The sequence below is a fragment of the Mus caroli genome, chromosome 15 (genome assembly GCF_900094665.2).
Source record: "Mus caroli chromosome 15, CAROLI_EIJ_v1.1, whole genome shotgun sequence".
NCBI lineage: Eukaryota > Metazoa > Chordata > Mammalia > Rodentia > Muridae > Mus > Mus caroli.
This window is the reverse complement of record NC_034584.1, coordinates 52,657,770-52,676,429: the sequence shown is the minus strand read 5'-3', so window position 1 is coordinate 52,676,429 and position 18,660 is coordinate 52,657,770. Positions and strand designations below refer to the sequence as shown.

Here is an 18,660-nt window from a genome sequence, read left to right as displayed (position 1 = left end):
TATATATATATATATATATATATATATATATTCTTACCAAACTGGCCACCCCTTTGTGCAGTAGCACGTACCCCTAGCCTGCCTGCCCCTCTTTACTTTAAGATATACAGTTATAAAAGATATTAATATATTCATGCCCTTAATTTATGTATATATTTATATAAATTTACATAAAATATAAATACATATCTTAAAGAAATGATATTTTCATCACACATTCTTTTGCACTTAGTGCATCCTCCCCAACTTTCCAAACCGCTGACTGCTCAGTATTTTCATGGTGGCAGGGTTGCTGTTTACTGAGTGCTCTCTCTGTGAGGAGCTGTGGTTGGTTCTTTTTCCTAACTATTTATTATTTTACCTTACACATTTGTATGTGGGCCTGAATATATGTATATGTACCACAGTCATGCAGGTGCCCGGGCAGGGCATCAGATCCCCTGGAACTGGGGTCTCATATGGTTGTGAGCCTCCTGATATGGATGCTGGGAACCAAACCCAGGGTCCTCTGCAAGAGCAACCCATGCCCTTAACTGCTGGGTAGCCTCTTCAGCCCCTCTGGTTGGCATAACCCATTAGTAATGAACTCAAAGTTTAACTGTGTATTTTAGAACAAAGATCCACTTATCAGGGGCCTGATGTATGCACAGGCTGTAACTTATTTTGTCAGCTCCCCAGTAATAGCTCTAAAATTATTGTCCTCATAACAGAATCACATTAAGTTCTCCCAAAGCTAGGGCGACATCCTTAACATGAATGCATGCTGGAGAAGGCCACCAGGCTTACCCAGGAAGTCATCTGAGGACAGTCTTTCAAAATCCCAGACCTGCAGCACCAGCACGGCCGGGGTCTTACATTCCATCTTCTCCAGGGAGAAGATGTTCTCCCTCTTGCTGATGACCATCTGCTTTTCAGCGGGCAGGTACTGGAACGGAAACAGGAAGCGCCAGTTGAAGTTGCCTTCTCCAGTCAGGGAGTTGTAGTGCACATCTGTCTCCTGCCTGTCGTCCTCCAGGCCCTTGATCCACCTGCACAAAGATTAAGGAGATCCAAACACTCAGAGTCAAGAGTGACTCAACCAGCTTCATTCAGTGTGTCTGAGCCACAGCTGCAGGTTAGATGTAGCTTGGGTTCAGATGGAAATTTCCATCTTAATATGAAAGAGAGAAGCTGGGATCCGAAAGAAGAGACTCATCCGAAGGCAGGCCGCGTAAGTGTCTTTGGCAGTGTATAGATGAGAAGCTCTGTGCAATTAAGATAGGAAATAGGAAATGAACATGAAGTCTGAGCTCCTGTCATCTGGGAGTCCTCTTTGTAAGGGGCAGGGGTGTCATCGCCACACTAGAGTGTTAGAACAAGATTACAATGAAACCTCTGAAATTGGGTGTTTGACCTGCTGTTGGGTCTGAGAATGTCTTGCTTCTCCGCTCTGATTTTGGATCCTGACAGTGTAGCAGATTTGGGTCATTTGGGGTACAGGGGTAGCAAGAGTGTGGGTGGGCTGGCCACAGCCACTGAGCTTCTAAGTCCTGGCTCTACCTACTCATGGTATAACTGCAGGTCACTTGTCTAACCTCTTTGTGTCTAACGTAGATCTGTAAAAATTGAAACTGGTTTTGGCTCCTGGTTCATAGGACTGTTCTGAGGAATGACATGGCATCTCTGTTAAAGACCTTGGGGACATCCTTCCTTCTCATATTTTCCATTGTTTTTCCTCCATGCTAATAATGTAAGCTACAAGTGAAAGTTTCCCCTAGTACTTCATCTGTGGTTAGTTGGTTTAAAAACAAAGACTTTATTCAGACTAGTTGAGGATTCAATCAATTTACTTTCTTTTTTAAAGAAAGATTTACTTTTATTACCTTTTAGAGTGTATGTGTGTATGTGTGTGTGTGTGTGTGTCTATGCACAAATGTGTGACAGTGCCCAAGGAGGCCAGAGGTGTTGAATTCCCTGGAGCTGATGTTACAGGAACCTCTGAGCTGACAGATGTGGGCACAGGGCACTAAACTCGGGTCTCTGGAAGAGTAGTGTATGCTCTTAACTGCTGAGCCATTTCTTTAGGCCCTAATCCACCTGTGTTCTGAAAGCATCCATTTCTCATTCCTAGGGAAGAGGAAAGCCCTTCCCTTCAGAGAGGCAGGCCACGTGTATTTAGTGGCACATTTTTGCAGAACACAGTGGCAGAGAGTAGACACACTTATTTAGTTAAGGAAAAGAGAAAACACCCTGGACTGTTAACAGCCGGATGGAAGAACCATGAACTTCCAGACCCTTGAGAATCGAGCAGCCAGGGTAGGAGGAAAACAGGAAGAACAAGCTGCTGCCAAGGTTAAGAGAGACTGCGTGCAAAAGGAGAGGGCGGCCGTGCTGGGCGGTCCTTAGAGCAGGAGAAGAGAAAGATTAATTAGCAGGATGAATCCAAGCTGAGCCATTGGGATTAGCAACAGCAGCAGGCCTGTGTTTGTGCCAGCCCTGGCAGCCCCAGGAAAAGGGTGAGAGTCCTGAATGTGGGCATATATATATATATATATATATATATATATATATATACATCTTAATGGCCAGGATGTGAAAGTTTCTGAACTCTGCCAGAAGCGTTCCATAGGGTGAGCCATGATGGAATCCCATTTTGCAGAACACCTTAATCTTTCCTCAACGTGACTGAAGAGCAGTTTCAGATGACTTTAATTCTGTTCCCCGAGTAATATTCTGCTACTTTATTACTCTTGTTTCGTCAAAATTCATTCCTCTATTCTCATTCTGGAGAAGAAAATGAGAACTGTGAACCACTGAGCATGCTTTGACTGCCAAGGCGTTTCTTGCTCAGGAAAGAGCGAGGGCTATCACCATAAGGTTGGGATGAATTTATATCTGATTTTCTCTGTCCTCCCTGACTCCCTGACTGGGGGCTGAGTGAAAGCACGACTGAGATTGAAGAGGTATAGGGAAGCTTCAACGGCAGGATCCAGGGCCGCAATCTCTTGTTAATCAGTAGCAAATGGGGAGGGCTAAGTTCTAGCCTTTGCCTTAGCTTTATGATCTGCTAAACACATGCCCTTTCCCTCTATAACACACATGTTGCTCTGCTTGCTTCCCATGGAAGGGCAGATGCACTTTGAAGGACACTTGAATGTTTAGTTATCCTACATTTAACTGAAAGATAATTATATAAGATATACACACTGATAGGGTTGCAGATGCCTTCAGCTCCTTGGGTACTTTCTCTAGCTCCTCCATTGGGGGCCCTGTGTTCCATCCAATAGCTGACTGTGAGCATCCACTTCTGTATTTGCAAGGCACTGGCATAGCCTCACAAGAGACAGCTATATCAGGGTCCTATCAGCAAAATCTTGCTGGCACATGCAATAGTGTCTGGGTTTGGTGGCTGATTATGGGACAGACCCCCGGGTAGGGCAGTCTCTAGATGGTCCATCCTTTCGTGTCAGCTCCAAACTTTGTCTCTGTAACTCCTTCCATGGGTGTAGCTCATGTCTCTAGCTGCATATGTAGCAGAAGATGGCCTAGTCGGCCATCATTGGGAAGAGAGGCCCCTTGGTATTGCCCACTTTATTTGCCCCAGTTAAGGGAATGCCAGGGCCAAGAAGTGGGAGTGGGTGGGTAAGTGAGCAATGTGGGGGGAAGGCATAGAGGACTTTTGGGATAGCATTTGAAATGTAAATGAAGAAAATATCTAATAAAAAAATTTTAAAAAGATTTACACACCAAAAGTGTTTTCATAAAATAATTCTTAGCAAAAGAAATGAACAAGACAAATATTTTACACAGAAAGTGGCCTTATCTAACAAAGCAGGACACTTCCTTCCGTGGACTGTGAGTGATGGCTTCCACAAAGCATAGATTGGCTAGAGGCTAAAGGAGGAAGGGATGGAGAAAGGAAGAATGGAACGTGTGGGTAACCTTACCCTTTGACATAAATATCGCTTGATTTTTGACCTGTGAAGATATTTTCATCTTCTAAAATAACATCTTCAGTGTTCCAGATGGTCACCCTCAGCTCGTATCTGGGGTGAAGGAGCACAGTGTTAGGTGGACGACCTTAAAATGGGGTCAAAAGCATTGTACTTGGTCTGTAAGCCTGAGTCTGTCAGGGTCATTAGCATCAGCCCTCAAGGATGATCTGTCAGAACTAAGTGGCCTGACAGGAGATCTCAGACTCGCTGGGGTATGAGTTGGTCAGAGTAGCTCCTCCTTCAATGGACCAGCATTTTCCATCCGAGGAACTTGAAATGCAGAAGCCACCAATTTAACCACCTCTGTCACCACACCTCATGTGCCACTGCCACTGGCCAGATGGCCATCTCCCACCTCAAATGCTGTAATCCTCTATTCTGCTACCACAGTCTCTTCCCCTCAGCACAGACAGATTAGCTTACCCTTTGGGTTTCCTTGGTGAAATGTCAACTGGAGGTCCAAGCTGAGGTGTGTCTTTGGGAAACATATCCACCCACATCTGTAGGCGGCCCTTGTTCACAAAAGAAAGTTTCCTTTAGCTTTGAGAGATGATGGCAGAGCATGATAATTGACCATCCGTTATTTTAAAATATCCCCTTGTTAGAATGGATGTTAGGTAAGATTTGGTGTCTTTATATACAGATAGCCTATTTGCTAGCAAAGGTAGAGTCTTCTCTCACTCTTCTTCTCTTCCTTTCCCCATTCCTTTCTTTCTTCCCTCCCTTGAGCTAAACTCAAGTAGCCTAGATTGGCCTTGCACACATTATATATGTGTAACTGGCCTTGAACTCCTGGTACAGATGCTGGAATTACAAAAGTCTGGAACTACAGAAATGGACCACCACACCTTCGATAGCACATTTTACTAGGAGTTTACAGATGCACAAGTTAAGAGCTGGGGAAGGGCAAGACAACCTTTACTGGGCCTCTCCTGTGTCTCCTCTCCTATGCAATAGACACGGCACTATGCAGTCAATACACTCTGTCTCAAGAATTTCTACATCTCGGTCAAGCTTCAAAGTTTTTCAAATGTCAAAGTTCTTACAAAGGACTTTGTTCATTCAAATGGTAAAAATGGAGATACAAAATCAACAGTGACTTCAGAGCCTAGTTTTTCAACTCTACTGACATTATTGCTAGGTAACTCTTTCTTTGGAGTAGAGGCTATCCTGTGCACTGTAGAATGTTTAGCAGCATCTACCCACTGGATAGCACCTCACCTACTTCTAAGAACCCAAACTATTTCCAGACAGCGCTATGTGTTCCCTAGGAAGAAGCTCAAAACCATCCTTGGATAAAATCACTACTGTAAGGCACACAGGATGAGCTTTTAGGGACAAGGACACTTTTCTTGTGAACAAACACTCCACTTTAGGCCAGACCTGCCCTGTCCATGACTGCAGCCACCTTGGCAGGCATGAAATGTTTTAAAGAGACACTTGTGTCTCTTTCTTTAGCTATGAAACCAGCAACATAATGGTTCCCAAGAAAGTGAAATTTACTCGGGAATTTCATGTATGAGGAGAAAAAAGGATGAGACCTGGTACCAGCAAGTTAGGTAGCACATCTTGCAGAAAGAGACTCCATATAGTCTGACAATTTGCCAGATCACGTTAAAGGAGAGACTGGAACAAAGGGAATAATGGACCAGTGATGGATGGGAACATCTCTTGAACAATACTGCATAGTTAAGTATGTAGACCTCTTGAACTCTATTAAACCTAAATGTCATGCCAGGGTCTTTAAAATAGATGTGGGGGTTCAATGAACTCCTTTATCATCTTATCAATCTAGGCACAGTTAGTAAATCTTTCTTGCTTTTCACTGTGACTTTATCTGTTTGATTTGCCCCCGAGGATGAGTCACCAACCCTACCTAACTCCTTAAGGCTGGCAAAGTCTAGGCTCTGCCTTTAACAACACTGGTAACACTACCTGCTCCATTCCTGGCTTATCCTTGTGGTAGAGTGGCCTTGTTTCTATGTGCTCAGGAACCAGCCTCCACCCAGCCTCAGGGATGTCCTCCCAAGAGTGTAACACCTTGAGGGCCAAGTGTTCATAAGACTCCACCATCTCCTCTGCAGGGAGTAAAGACAAGGGAAGAGGCCTGTTAGAAGCAAAGAGTGGGGGGCCTTGATGTTGTCTGTCTTAAGCACTTTCCTTAACCATGCATCCTAAAGACACTAGGACATAGTAGGAATAAAAGAAAATAAGAATCAGAAAGAACTGAAGGTGGTATCATATGAATGAGAAAGAGACTGAATGTGGAGACAGAGACCTGAGATAAGTCAAATGATAAGAAGACAGAGACATCAATCATGTTCTGGAGTGGGGGTTTTACACACACACACATACATGCATACACACATACACACTCAACCAGATTCCTGGAGATTCCACAGCTGATGGATGACAGACACTAAAGAGGGTATGTTTGGTCACACCACAATGTGAGGACCTAGAAATCAGGGTGGCCTTCAGTAAAATGGCCTTCAGTAAAAAGGTGTGTTTGTAGATGTCTTCTCTTTGCCTGGGACCTCAACTATAAACACCTATACTTCAATCCACCAGAGGAGGTAATTCATGGCTTAAAAGATAAAAATAATAATAAAAAAATACAGGTGGAAGGGATATCACAAAGCAAGACAAAATTATTGAAAAAGTAAAATCTTCTTGACAAAGCTTATAGTGATGATAGATGTAAGATATAAGATGATATAAGATATCAGATAATCAAATCTGACTTTATAGGAAGGGACCACAGAAACAACCACCTGGTGGCAATAATTATATCAGTAAGTGCTAATAGAGTTAGACCATCAATGAATAAACCTTTGTCATAAAGTTTAGTCACTCAGGAACTGATGTTATGAACATAATTTCATGTTTTTAGAGTGCAAAATTGCTGTTTTTCCATCATTACTTAGTCAAATGTATAGTTTGGACCAGATAATTACATCACCATAAGAGTATATTGTGAAGAGGAAATTTTTTAAAAGGAAGTTCATATCAATCTATCACCAAAAGACTGTTTAAATAGCAATAATTGCATGCAAGAACCCTCAGTATGTTATTGGGTCCAAAATAAAGAAGTAGACAGAAATAAAAATGGTGGGAGCCAATCATGTTGAAACAGCCTCGCTATCACCTCAGTTTGACTGTAGCAAAAGCATGGATGCTTTAGAGAAGCAGCAACTGCTCAGATGTAGTGGGGCCAGAGTTTCGCTGCATCACTAAAAATGCCTTTTGTGCCTTCCTCTCAAAGTTATGAAAACTTCTTTGGGATCTGCAGGGTGTGTCCTGTGATACTCATGGAAAAATATTCCTCTCTCGGTGCCGCAGTAAGATAGTTGGGTACAGGGCTTGCAGGATGCTGGGCTGCACCTACTGTTTAATGCCATGTGACATTCACTGAACGCTCCTGCTGGCTTGGCACATTTTCAAGTCTTGAACAACACACACAAAGACGGGAAGGACATAGACCAGGATGCAGTGTAGTTACCTGAACCTTGTGACTGAGTGCTTCTTATTAGCCTACTGGATTTTCTGTCTTTCCCTTTTGTAATTAAATGACCCACTATCCCCAAGCCTCAGCCAGTGGAATCAGCCTTTTTTAACAAACCAGCTACATCAGCAGAGCCGTGTGCTGGGAGTTACCGGAGTCTTCTTCAGTGAAGACGGTTTTCCCAGAAAAGACCTTCTTTCCAATCTGTATCTTCCCGGGGCGGAAGTACGGTCCGTCCAGTTTGTTGTCTTTACACAGCTTGGTTAGGATTTCTGTGGGTTTGGACGTGTCCCTCCAGGCATTGTACCCTTCTCTGAGAAGAGGAGGAAAGACAGATGAAGTGAGCCTGGGTGCACTCTAGGGGAGCACCCTTTGAGGTCCCCAGTAAAAGCTCCTATCAAATGTGGCTTGTGTAATTTCCCCCAGTTATACACCTGGGCTAGTGTGTTTGGCTTTGTTTCATTTTCTTCTCTCTCTAGTCGAGCACCCTTGCATAAGCACAGCTTGCATAAAAGACAGGGCTTGCAGCCAGCTTGACATAAAGATAGTTTGCAGGAATTTTGATTTTTTTTTTAAACCAATACACTCTTCTTAAAACAAAACAAAACAAAACAAAACAAAACAAAACAAAACAAAACAAAACAAAACAAAACAAAACAAAAACATTGAGCCAGGGAGTGGTGGCGCACGCCTTTAATCCCAGCACTTAAGAGGCAGAAGCAGGCAGATTTCTGAGTTCAAGGCCAGCCTGGTCTACAGAGTGAGTACCAAGACAGCCAGGGCTATACAGAGAAACCCTGTCTCGAAAAACCAAAACCAAAAAAACCAACAAAACAAACAAACAACATTGAAGTGAGATTCATATAACAAAACTTATCATTTTGAAGTTGTCTGGTTCTGTGGTATTGTATATGGTCCTAATAGCATGCACTCATTCTGCTTAGTTATAGAAAGTTGCCATCACCCTGAAAGGAAACCCTGTATCCAAGCTGCACTTGCTCTCTGTTCCTGCTCCCTAGCACCATTAGCAAGCTCCAGTCTGTCTTTCTGCTGCTAGGGGGTCTGGGCAAGTTTAGCCAGTGTTTGGTCATTTGTGTGCTGCTTAAGAGGAAAGCTCTGACTTACCACCTCAATGTCTCTCCTCCCTCCTCCCTGAGACCCCCAGCCACACACACACAATTTATCTTATAGACTCCTGTTTTTCTAATTAGTGACTTTCCTGGGTCTCCCCAACCCTTTCATCCCCTAAGAAATAGCCATTTTGGAGGAAGGCAAGCACTGGGCAGGCCCTGGTTCCCACCCACTCCCTGCTTCCTGGCCTCCCACAATAGGAACTGCTTGATCACATCAGGAAGGCAATTGACTCTACCACTTTATAGCATGTTCATATGATTGAATACTGTGTAGAAGCAGTACATTAAAGACTGCAAGCAATATTAAATGACAGCTTTAAAATACTTCAGCTACAAAGTAAGAACAATAAATAAATAAATAAATACATAAACAATAAATAAATTTCAAAGCATGTAATCCAAGTTCAGAAGGAAATAGTATAGAAAAAAACACTAAAAGGAAAACTAAAAGCAAGAATGTACATAAATATTTAATTTTTATCAGTAATTTATGTAAATAGCGAATTGGGCAAGTTATTTGACTTATAGCAATACATTCTGTAAATTATTTTCCATTTAGGAAAAAAATCATTTTCGAATTACACAATGGAACGCCAATGAATGTCAATAATTCCCTGGTTGTAATTTTGTAAGATTGTGTTAAAAAGTATAATCAGATACAGCACCCTTCAAAAGAAAACGAAGCTGATATAGCCTACCTTTTAAAATAAAGTTGATTTGCAAATCTTTGTGAAGAATGAGATTGACATCCACTCTCCCTTCACGTATGAAATAAAGCTAGTTCTAGAGGGACTGATAAGATATTGCATGCAAAGCTCTTAAACAGCAGGTCCTAAGCACATACAGCTCTTGTTTACACAATTCCAGGGCACTGAGGATATTCACGATGCTCTTGCGATGTTTGCACTGTAATAACCATTCCTCATCTAACACCCGCCGTCCCCCGCCCCCCGCCCCGGGAATCCTGACCACCAGACACAAGTGAATGCACAAGCACACCACAGCCTGACTCTTCGCTCTTGAAGAACCGGCCCTGAGTTTTAAATCAAAGTTGCTTCCCCAGCCCCATTGGCCCTCAAGAGTATGAACGCATGCGCAGTCCAGAGTGCCACAAGGCTGTGTTCCTGAGACACCAACAGTGTCTCCACAGGAGACAACTTACATCTCATACTGGCTCTGCAAGCCACAAATGGCTCTGTGTTTGCTGTAGAAACGGTTCTCCAGGTCGATCTTGGTCTCTCCAATGAGGTCATCTGACCCGATCATGTCATGGTCATAAATCAGGACAGAGAGCAGGGACTCCTTTGGGAAAGTGGCCTGGATCTCAAATGACCTGAGTCCAAGAAGAGGGCTGGGAATTAGCAAGGTCTGCCAGCATGGGACATCACCAGCTTCCTTTTGGTTAGCACTTCGTGGTCCACACGCTGACTGGATCGACTGAATTCAGTTAGCGCTGACAGGGATCTGTGTAGTTTATTATCCAAGTACAATCATTGACTTCTGATTTATTTATCAACTTTCAATAGACAATGATTCGCCCTTTCACGTCATATCTTAGAGTTGTTGGTCTGATTTCCAGTCTGATTTCAGACCTGAATTCTGTGTCTGTTAAATATTGTGGATCTTACTTAATCTCTTCCACCCTCCACGTATGACATTTTTTTTTATAACATGGTGGGGCAGTTGGTCACATAAAACACGCATCCCTCTTCCAGGTTTTCAGCTCATACACAGTGAGAATACTTTCTGTCACTGCTTTGTCGAGGAACGCCAGCTGGAGTTTCCAAAAAGAAAACCTCGCTGATGGAAACAAAGAATTTCAGGGCTGAAATGCTGTCTCCCCATGGCTGAGCCCCTCGAGGACAGAATCATTCTTATTTCCACCCCACTGGAGCTCGCAGTTGGCCATCAGAAAACGTATATTCAGTGGCTATTTCTTTGAACTACAAAGCATGTCAGAAATCTATATCCAATACCTCTATTTTGTGGACAAGGGAACCAAAATCCTGAGAATATAAATGAAGGATCATGAATCAAGCTTTCCTGAAACACTCAAGGGTATCCTAAGACTAGTATGGCCATAAGTAACTATCCCCAGTGAGAAAAAGGCAGTTTATAGCACCAGTGATTATAGTTGATAGAGTAGGCTCTAAAAGGTCCCCCTCGGGACTGAACGGGGAGAAATCTATGTGCCCTTCATCTGTCAAGCATGGTGGTGCCTTTCTTAGCTTCAGATTTGGATCCTAGGTTGTAATGGCTATTCTGGGGGTTCATTGGAAGCACCCAGCATCCATCACTGGACTTTGCTATCAGCATATTAGCCACCCAGGACAGACTTGATAATGGTTTCACTGTCCCTGGTAACAATGACAGAAGACATGGTGGCTCTGGCCCTTCTCATCAAACTGTGCTGAAACTGATGGTGTCTGAATTTTAACTGGAGCGGTCAAAGAGTTTGCAAAACCCTGGTATCAAGGCTGGATTCTCGGTTGCCCTGGAAACTCTTAGGCTTACATCAGGTCATATGTCAGTAATAATACCATTAGACTGCTACTGTCATTCTTTGCTTGAGGGAAGGTCATTAAAGGAGCAAAAACTGAGATAGTGAAAGTGTTTGGAGGCTCAGAGGGTTCAAAGCCAAGATGGCTCCTTTGTTCATCCATTCATTTCTTAACCAATTCTTCTGACATTTATCACACAGTCACTGTGTGACAGGTCTTGAGAGTAGAATCATTTCCAGTGGGTAAAGCATACAAGAAGTTGGCAGAAGAAGATGACAGGAGCCAAGATCAAGTCATGTTGGAAGAGTGTTGTGAGCTGGGAAAAAGGAGCAGAAAGAGAAGTCTAATCATCCCAGGGAATCGACTGCAGATAGCTCTCCTGGTGCTAGACCTGTGGAGCTCAGACTCGCCCTTCCCCTGTCTTCATGGGACTTCTTGCCACAGTGTCATAATCCCCCATTCACTTTTCTCTCAATAGTCATACATCCCTAAAAAGCACTGACTAGCAGAGCACCTGACATAAGACGGATTCTCAGTAACCATGAAGGAACTAGTCAAAGTGGGCAGATGCCACGATGAGGCAGAGGTGAGCGAGCCAGAGTTGGTGAGCTGTTTTAGTCACCTAAGATCAGCGTTTCCGGAGTCCATTGTTTGAGAGCTGTGAAAAACTGCCAAAGACTATGGTCATACTCAATGCTATAATGGTGCAGAGTGGCAGAGCTCCATCAGATCGCATCATCAAGTGGTGGAAGTTTTGTCTGTGCACCTACTCAATCTTTCCCTCATTCTTTTTTATTTTATTTTAATTAGGTATTTTCTTCATTTACATTTCCAATGCTATCCCAAAAGTCCCCCATACCCTCCCTCCCACCCACTCCCCTACCCACCCACTCCCACATCTTGGCCCTGGCGTTCCCCTGTACTGAGGCATATAAAATTTGCAAGACCAATGGGTCTCTCTTTCCACTGATGGCTGACTAGGCCATTTCTGATACATATGCAGCTAGAGACACGAGCTCCAGGGGGTACTGGTTAGTTCATATTGTTGTTCCACCTATAGGGTTGCAGACCCCTTTAGCTCCTTGGGTGCTTTCTCTAGCTCCTCCATTGGGGGCCCTTCCCCTCATTCTTTCACAACAAATGCTTACTCAGCACTTATTGTGTGCCAGGCCCTGTCGGCGGTGCTGAGGAAGTGGTATTGGCCACATGGCTCATGCACAGACAGATGTGACCTTCTAGCAGAGGGAAGAGGATGGCCAGTGAACACATAAACAAGTAAACCCATGCCAGAAGCTATGAAGGAGGAGAGGAGACAGCACATGGAGCCACCAACCATCTATTCCTAGAGAAATTAGGAAAGACGCTCTGCAAGGCTGTAGGCTATCCCACTAGCCTCCCACTTTCCAGGGCCATAAAGTAAGGCCAAGAAAGCAAGTCTAATTCACAGCTGGGAGACAGTAATGACAAAACGGAAACAGTGGCTCCTTAAATGGCAGAGAGCAGTGGATGTCACATCAGGATTAGAGAAGCAGGGGTACACATCTCTGAAACTGTCACTTTAACTGGTCCTATTAATCCAGACTAGTATATGACCTCATTTCATCAGCAGCAATAGAAATCTAAGAAACTGATGTTCATCAAATACTATGGGATCCAAAGCCAATACAAATGGGTAAATGAATTTATGTGAGTCTGGTGACCATCTCTTCCCATGCTCTGAGTTCCTCAAGAAAAGAAAATTGCATATACTTAAGATGTTGCTAAAGTAACCAAGGAGGAGGGAAAGGCAGCACATGTGTGTTGGACACTGTGTTATGGATGCACCACAATTCTTTCAGAGGAATCTAAAGTCCATTGTCACTACTGCTTTATAGAAGAGGAGAGCTCCACCCAGAGAGGCAGAGTCAGCTGCATGACAGTACAGAGTCTATAAAGGACAACACCCAGGCTCTTTCAGCTCCAACGTAGCCAGAGTACAAACCCAAGCAGGGGCCATGTCTGTGTGTCATTACAAGGTCAATGGGGTGTGGCTAGAGTGGTGGCTCTGGCTGAGAGCACATGATTTTGGTTCCCAGCACCCAGATAGTAGTTCATGTCCACACATAATGCCAGTTCCAAGGGATTCAATGCCATGGGCACTGTACACATGTGGTACACACATACATGCAGGCAAAACACACACACACACACACACACACGAATAAAATAAATAAATCATTTTAAAGATGTTGCTATCTACCAGAAAATTCCTGAGTCTAGTTCTACAGTACACACACACATACACTCTCTCTCTCTCTCTCCCTATTTAGCTATCTCTGTCTGTCTCTCTTGATCACACACACACACACACACACACACACACACACACACACACAGTGTATTTTAACATCTTGCAGGAAAACAAAACACCACTGGAGGCTCTCAGTTCAACATTTGGAATCACTGCAATTAGGTGGAAAAAATGATATTGTGGCAAAACTTTCTCTAGTAGGAGACCCAAAAGCAAACAATTTGCCCAGTGCCTGCTATTTCTGAGTTGTGTGAATTTTAATATATTTCTTAACTTCTTTGTATCTTAGATGTCTTGATTTTAAGAAGAAAGCTTCCATACAGTCTTAGGAAGTGGTATCCATGACCCTTTAAGGTGCTTTTATGTTTAAAACTTATGTGTTATAAAACCACATGTCTGAAGATCACAATGTCAAATCCTAGATAGGAAACCATCTACATTTTTGCACGAATAAACATTTGGTTGGCTGTTATCAAGGATACAAGTCAGTGTTTAACCTTCAGCTATTGTTTTATCTAAGATACCCCTACACACACACACACACACACACACACACACACACACACACACACACCACACCATTTCCACCAACCTCCAGGAAGGCAACAGCAGCCAATGCAGAAAGGACAATACAACCCAACTGGGATGGCACTGACCTTCCAAACACTGGATTCAGCTGTTTGGGGATGTATTTGTCCCGGTCTTTGATTTCTGTTTTGCCCAGCCTAAGCACAATGTACGGGTCAGATTTGCCATCCGGATCAGCTGGGCTGAGATTAAATGCCTGGGGAAGAAAAAGAAAATGGTTCTGACCCAGCGGCTCAATCCTGGCTGCATGCGGGGACAGTTGGGTTCTATGTGGTCATGTTCCGGTGTTCTAGCTCCTGAGCTTTGGGACGTTTTAAAGCTCCTTAGATTTCAGAGTGCCACTAAAGTCAGGAACCACTGCATTAGCACCCTAGTTTTGCTCCAAAGAAGAACAATTATTGATATCCGCCTTTCTCTTCTACCCAGAGGCAGCCAGTCCTTGGCACACGGCAGTGAGGAACATGCTGGAGAAAGAGGCAGAAGATGTGAGCCCCTGTTCTAATTTTTAATTGTGTCATCTTGGCCAAGTTATGTTGTTTCTGGATCTGTCTGTATAACCATGGGATGGACCCAAAGACCCTGTCCAGCACCAGTGGTTCCTGAAGCCAATTCCCCATGAATCTTGCCTTTAGCCCTAGTTCCCTGAGTGATGATGTATTTCTGATCATGAAACCTGATTCCAGACTGGTTGTACCGTAGGCTGTCAAAAGTGAACCTGGTGTAGGGAAAGGCCTTGGTAGGAGGCCAATCAAGATGTGGCATCAAACAGGCTGAGACACTTGGCAGTGAAGAACGCTGAGAAACAGCCCAATACTTAATACTGTCTCCCTCAGACCAAACAGGGTAAGTCTAATCCAGCTCCATGGATTAGAACAAGAATGTTCTCTAGAGATTGTTTAATAGCCAAAACTTATAAACGGGCCGTGTGCCAAAGCACAATCCAAATAAGTGACTCCTTTGATTTTCCTTGTCAAATCACCCACATTTAATTCTCTATACCTCAGTGAACTCTGATACAACCTGCACACTTTGTTGTCCCTTTGTTTATTTTTTTATATTTTTATATGTTCTAGTTTTCATACCACTGGGTTCTAGCATGTGATGGCCATGAAACTGAGAGTACTGCTCTGCTCATTACTTTGTTTCAAGGATATTGTAAGGATCAGAGCCTTCTTAATAGTTCTTGTGTGAACAAGTGGTGTTATAGGCACCCGAGAAAGCATCACATGGCCACTGAAAGAAATGAAGCAATGTGCTGATCTGGGAAAGTGTCTGTGCTGCCTTGTTAAGGAAGAGGAGCACAGTAAAGAACTTTGACTTCTTCCTGCATGCATTTTTTTCACAATCTTTTAGTACGTATCACATTATTTTTAAATCAGTGTATTATGTAACTAATTGTGTATTAATACATGATAGAAAAGCACACACAGTCACCACTACTAACAAGGGCCACACCAAACACCGGCTCTTCATCCTACAGTGACTTTCTTGCTAATGAAACGGGACTGTCACCCTCCTTCTATGTTCATTCAAGGTCGCTGTGTCCTCAAACTGCAGCCCAAGGCAGCCCTCTTCCATGCTGCCCGTCCCAGCTCCAGGCAGGAACCTTGTCCACAGTTGCTCTGACCTTTGTATAGAGGGCTCTAGACAGCAGAACTGCAGCAAGGGTTGTGATTCATAGCTCTGTAATTCAGTGAGAGGAAACCACGGGGGTTGGGAAGCAGACATGGTGCTGAGGATCTAACAGTTCAGTACATTCGTTTGCTTCCAGAATTCTCTGGGCCTTTAGTGTACATATGAGCTTTGAGAACCTCCAGAGTTGGAGGGGAAAAATCAATTATTGGACAGAATATTTCTTATATTTACATGAGCATGCACTCTGTTTCCTGAGGAATGTATATTAATTATCTCCCAGGACACCAGGATCTTCCTGAATAACACTTTTGAAAAGGCTATTGTGGAGCATCATGTAGGTAGGGGTTTATTATAGGCTACCCAGGATTGTCTGAGCATTACCATGAGCATTGAGGACAAAGACTCCATCACAACACCCCTGCCACATAGCAGTGTGATGGTATGTAGGAGAGAAGGGATATCCAAGAAGTACACGATAAAAAGACAATTTGTTTTCTCTTCTCATTAATTTTTTAATTCTTGAGACAGGATCTCACTGTGTGTGTGGCTGGCCTGGAACTCCTGAAGAAAGGCCTGTACCTGGAAATTAATTCTTCTTTTATGCTTTGTCAATGCTCCTTACAAGGGATATGAGCAACATGAAGTGAGGTAGCATTGAATAAGAATACTGCAAAGACAATCATGAAAACCAAATCCAAGCAACGGTTTAAAGACAAATCCGTGAATCATAAGGTTTGTACAATTGAATGTCATGTTTGTTTTCCCACTATCCCAACAAATCAAAAAAATTGTAATTAAAGATTGTTTTATTTTATTTTATTTTTTTGACTCATTATCAAAAAGGGAAGCCTGGAGAACACAATGTTTTGAGTTGAAGGTTTTTTTTCCTTTTTGCACCCAAATGAAACTTCTGACTCAACAGTGTAGCTGTAAAGCCATTGGGGGAATTTCACCAGGGCAGTAGCTGCCCTGTAGGGTCCTGGGTGCCTTTCAGGGCTCCTCCTCCCACTGTCTTCCCTGTGAGCATCCTGCTTTTGCCTTTGATGTCCTTTCCCACTAGTGAGTAACCCAACTGAGCCAGCAAAGCTTAGCAGACTGATCTAAGTGCCTCTTAAATGCCTATATTGAAACTTAATGGGATTGGACCTACGGTTGGCTATAGGCAGGTGACTAAAACTAATAATGTCACAAGAATGGACCTGTAGAATTCAGAAGTTGCTCTTTCTCCTCCCACATTCACACCCCCAGAGGAACAGCCATGTGAAGGCAGACATACAAGCCAGCAGAATAGGTTCCACCAGACAGCAACACTGCCAGAATCTCAATCATGAACCTACAGCCTCCAGAACTGTGATAAAAACATTTCAGTCATTTAAACCCACTTATGATATTTTGTTTCAGCACCATGGGTAAGCTAATACACCCACTTAGATCAAAAGAGGATGGCTTACCGCAACAATATACACACGGATAAGTACTTGAATGGGGTGATTGGGTGGAATTCCTTGCTGGATTCTCAGCTGACCACTGTCCTCTGAGGTAGAATCCTCTGGGCTTTTGTAGATGCAGAAGGAGCCCTAGTACCACAGAACACAAGCCAGAAAACAGAATTGTCATCTGACCTATAAGAAACCATAGTGAGCCCTGTGGTGGAAAAATAAACACAGCCCAAGTGTTTGAAGGACATGGGCTAGTGTTAGCATTGGTCAGAGTTGCATCTTTGGACAATGTATACAAGCTGCGTGCTCAGCACCTATTCATGGCACACTAGTGGATGGGGCCAGCATGTTAATGCCCTCATCATAAGCCATCACACGAGGGCTATGGCAATGGGATCTGAGTGTTCTTTATACATGGAATGCTGTGCCCAGGTCTCCCTATTTTCTCAGTCAGTCCTGAGTACAGTATTCCTCTTTCCAGATACAGTAACTGAAGCTTTGAGAGGTGAACAATATTGCTTGAGGTCATGCAACTAGCTGCTGTCATAAGCAAGATTTAAATCCAGGTTGGCAAACTGGGTTCCTTGGTCAGCACACTGTGCAACACCTTAGAGGCCTATCATAGAGTGAACTCCAGATATTAATGACTGCTTTGTTATACTGAAACCACAAGTATGACAGAAAGGGGTTTGGGTTATTTGATTTATCTTAGGTTTTCAACTGGCAAATCTGCATGGATCACATATTTAATGTGTTATATATGGATGGGACAGCAAGGCAAAGGGCGATGGTCCTTATGGCTAGTGGCTACATCTTCATATATATTACACAGAGTGAGTTTAACTCATTTGCCACAAATCAAAAATACCTTCAGCTTTCTCAGGAGCTGAAGGGATCTGCAACCCTATAGGTGGAACAACAATATGAACTAACCCGTACCCCCAGAGCTCATATCTCTAGCTGCATATGTAGCAGAAGATGGCCTAGTCAGCCATCACTGGGAAGAGAGGCCCCTTGGTATTGCAAACTTTATATGCCCCAGTACAGGGGAATGCCAGGGCCAAGAAGCAGGAGTGGGTGGGTAGGGGAGCAGGGCTGGGGGAGGGTATAGGGAACTTTCAGGATAGCATTTGAAATGTAAATAAAGAAAATATCTAATAAAAAAAAATATCTTCAAAGACTGGGGCTGGGTCTTGCTGGGTTTCTGAGAAGGTTCAGGGTAGGCATGGAGGGTCATCTCTGCCACACACCACAGCCCACACCACAGCCCCATTATTAGAATTGAGTCATGGCTGACATTTATGGACAGAGAGAATGGAATCCACATGGGAACTTGCCTTGAATTTTCCTATGACCCGGTCTCCATCCAGACCATGATCCTCTTCTGTAGATTTGCCTCTGAAGAGTTCAAAGGTCTTCACCCAGTCTTCAAAATTGTTGAATTCACTCTCAAGATCACCATCGTATATCTTTAGAGAAAAGAAAGATTATACTAAGATGAAGGAAGGTTAATTACTTCATCACCTTTAAATTCATTCTCACTCAAAGTTTGAAAACAGACACAAATATAGACAAGTTCTTCATCAAAATATAAC

At 43.3% G+C, this 18,660-nt stretch overlaps 1 protein-coding gene across 1 annotated transcript in view; it reads right to left on the bottom strand.

The window, feature by feature from the left end:
• The window catches only part of Fer1l6 (fer-1 like family member 6), a 150,627-nt gene that overhangs the window by 14,176 nt on the left and 117,791 nt on the right, over nt 1-18,660 (bottom strand). Inside the window, exons 31-39 of the mRNA XM_021182769.2 lie at nt 18,403-18,534; nt 17,078-17,203; nt 14,060-14,187; nt 9,775-9,945; nt 7,632-7,792; nt 5,910-6,052; nt 4,398-4,486; nt 3,927-4,025; nt 787-1,028 (exon numbers count right to left, since the gene is read on the bottom strand). Coding sequence (XP_021038428.2) covers nt 787-1,028; nt 3,927-4,025; nt 4,398-4,486; nt 5,910-6,052; nt 7,632-7,792; nt 9,775-9,945; nt 14,060-14,187; nt 17,078-17,203; nt 18,403-18,534 — 1,291 coding nt within the window. The remainder of the gene's footprint in view (nt 1-786; nt 1,029-3,926; nt 4,026-4,397; nt 4,487-5,909; nt 6,053-7,631; nt 7,793-9,774; nt 9,946-14,059; nt 14,188-17,077; nt 17,204-18,402; nt 18,535-18,660) is intronic.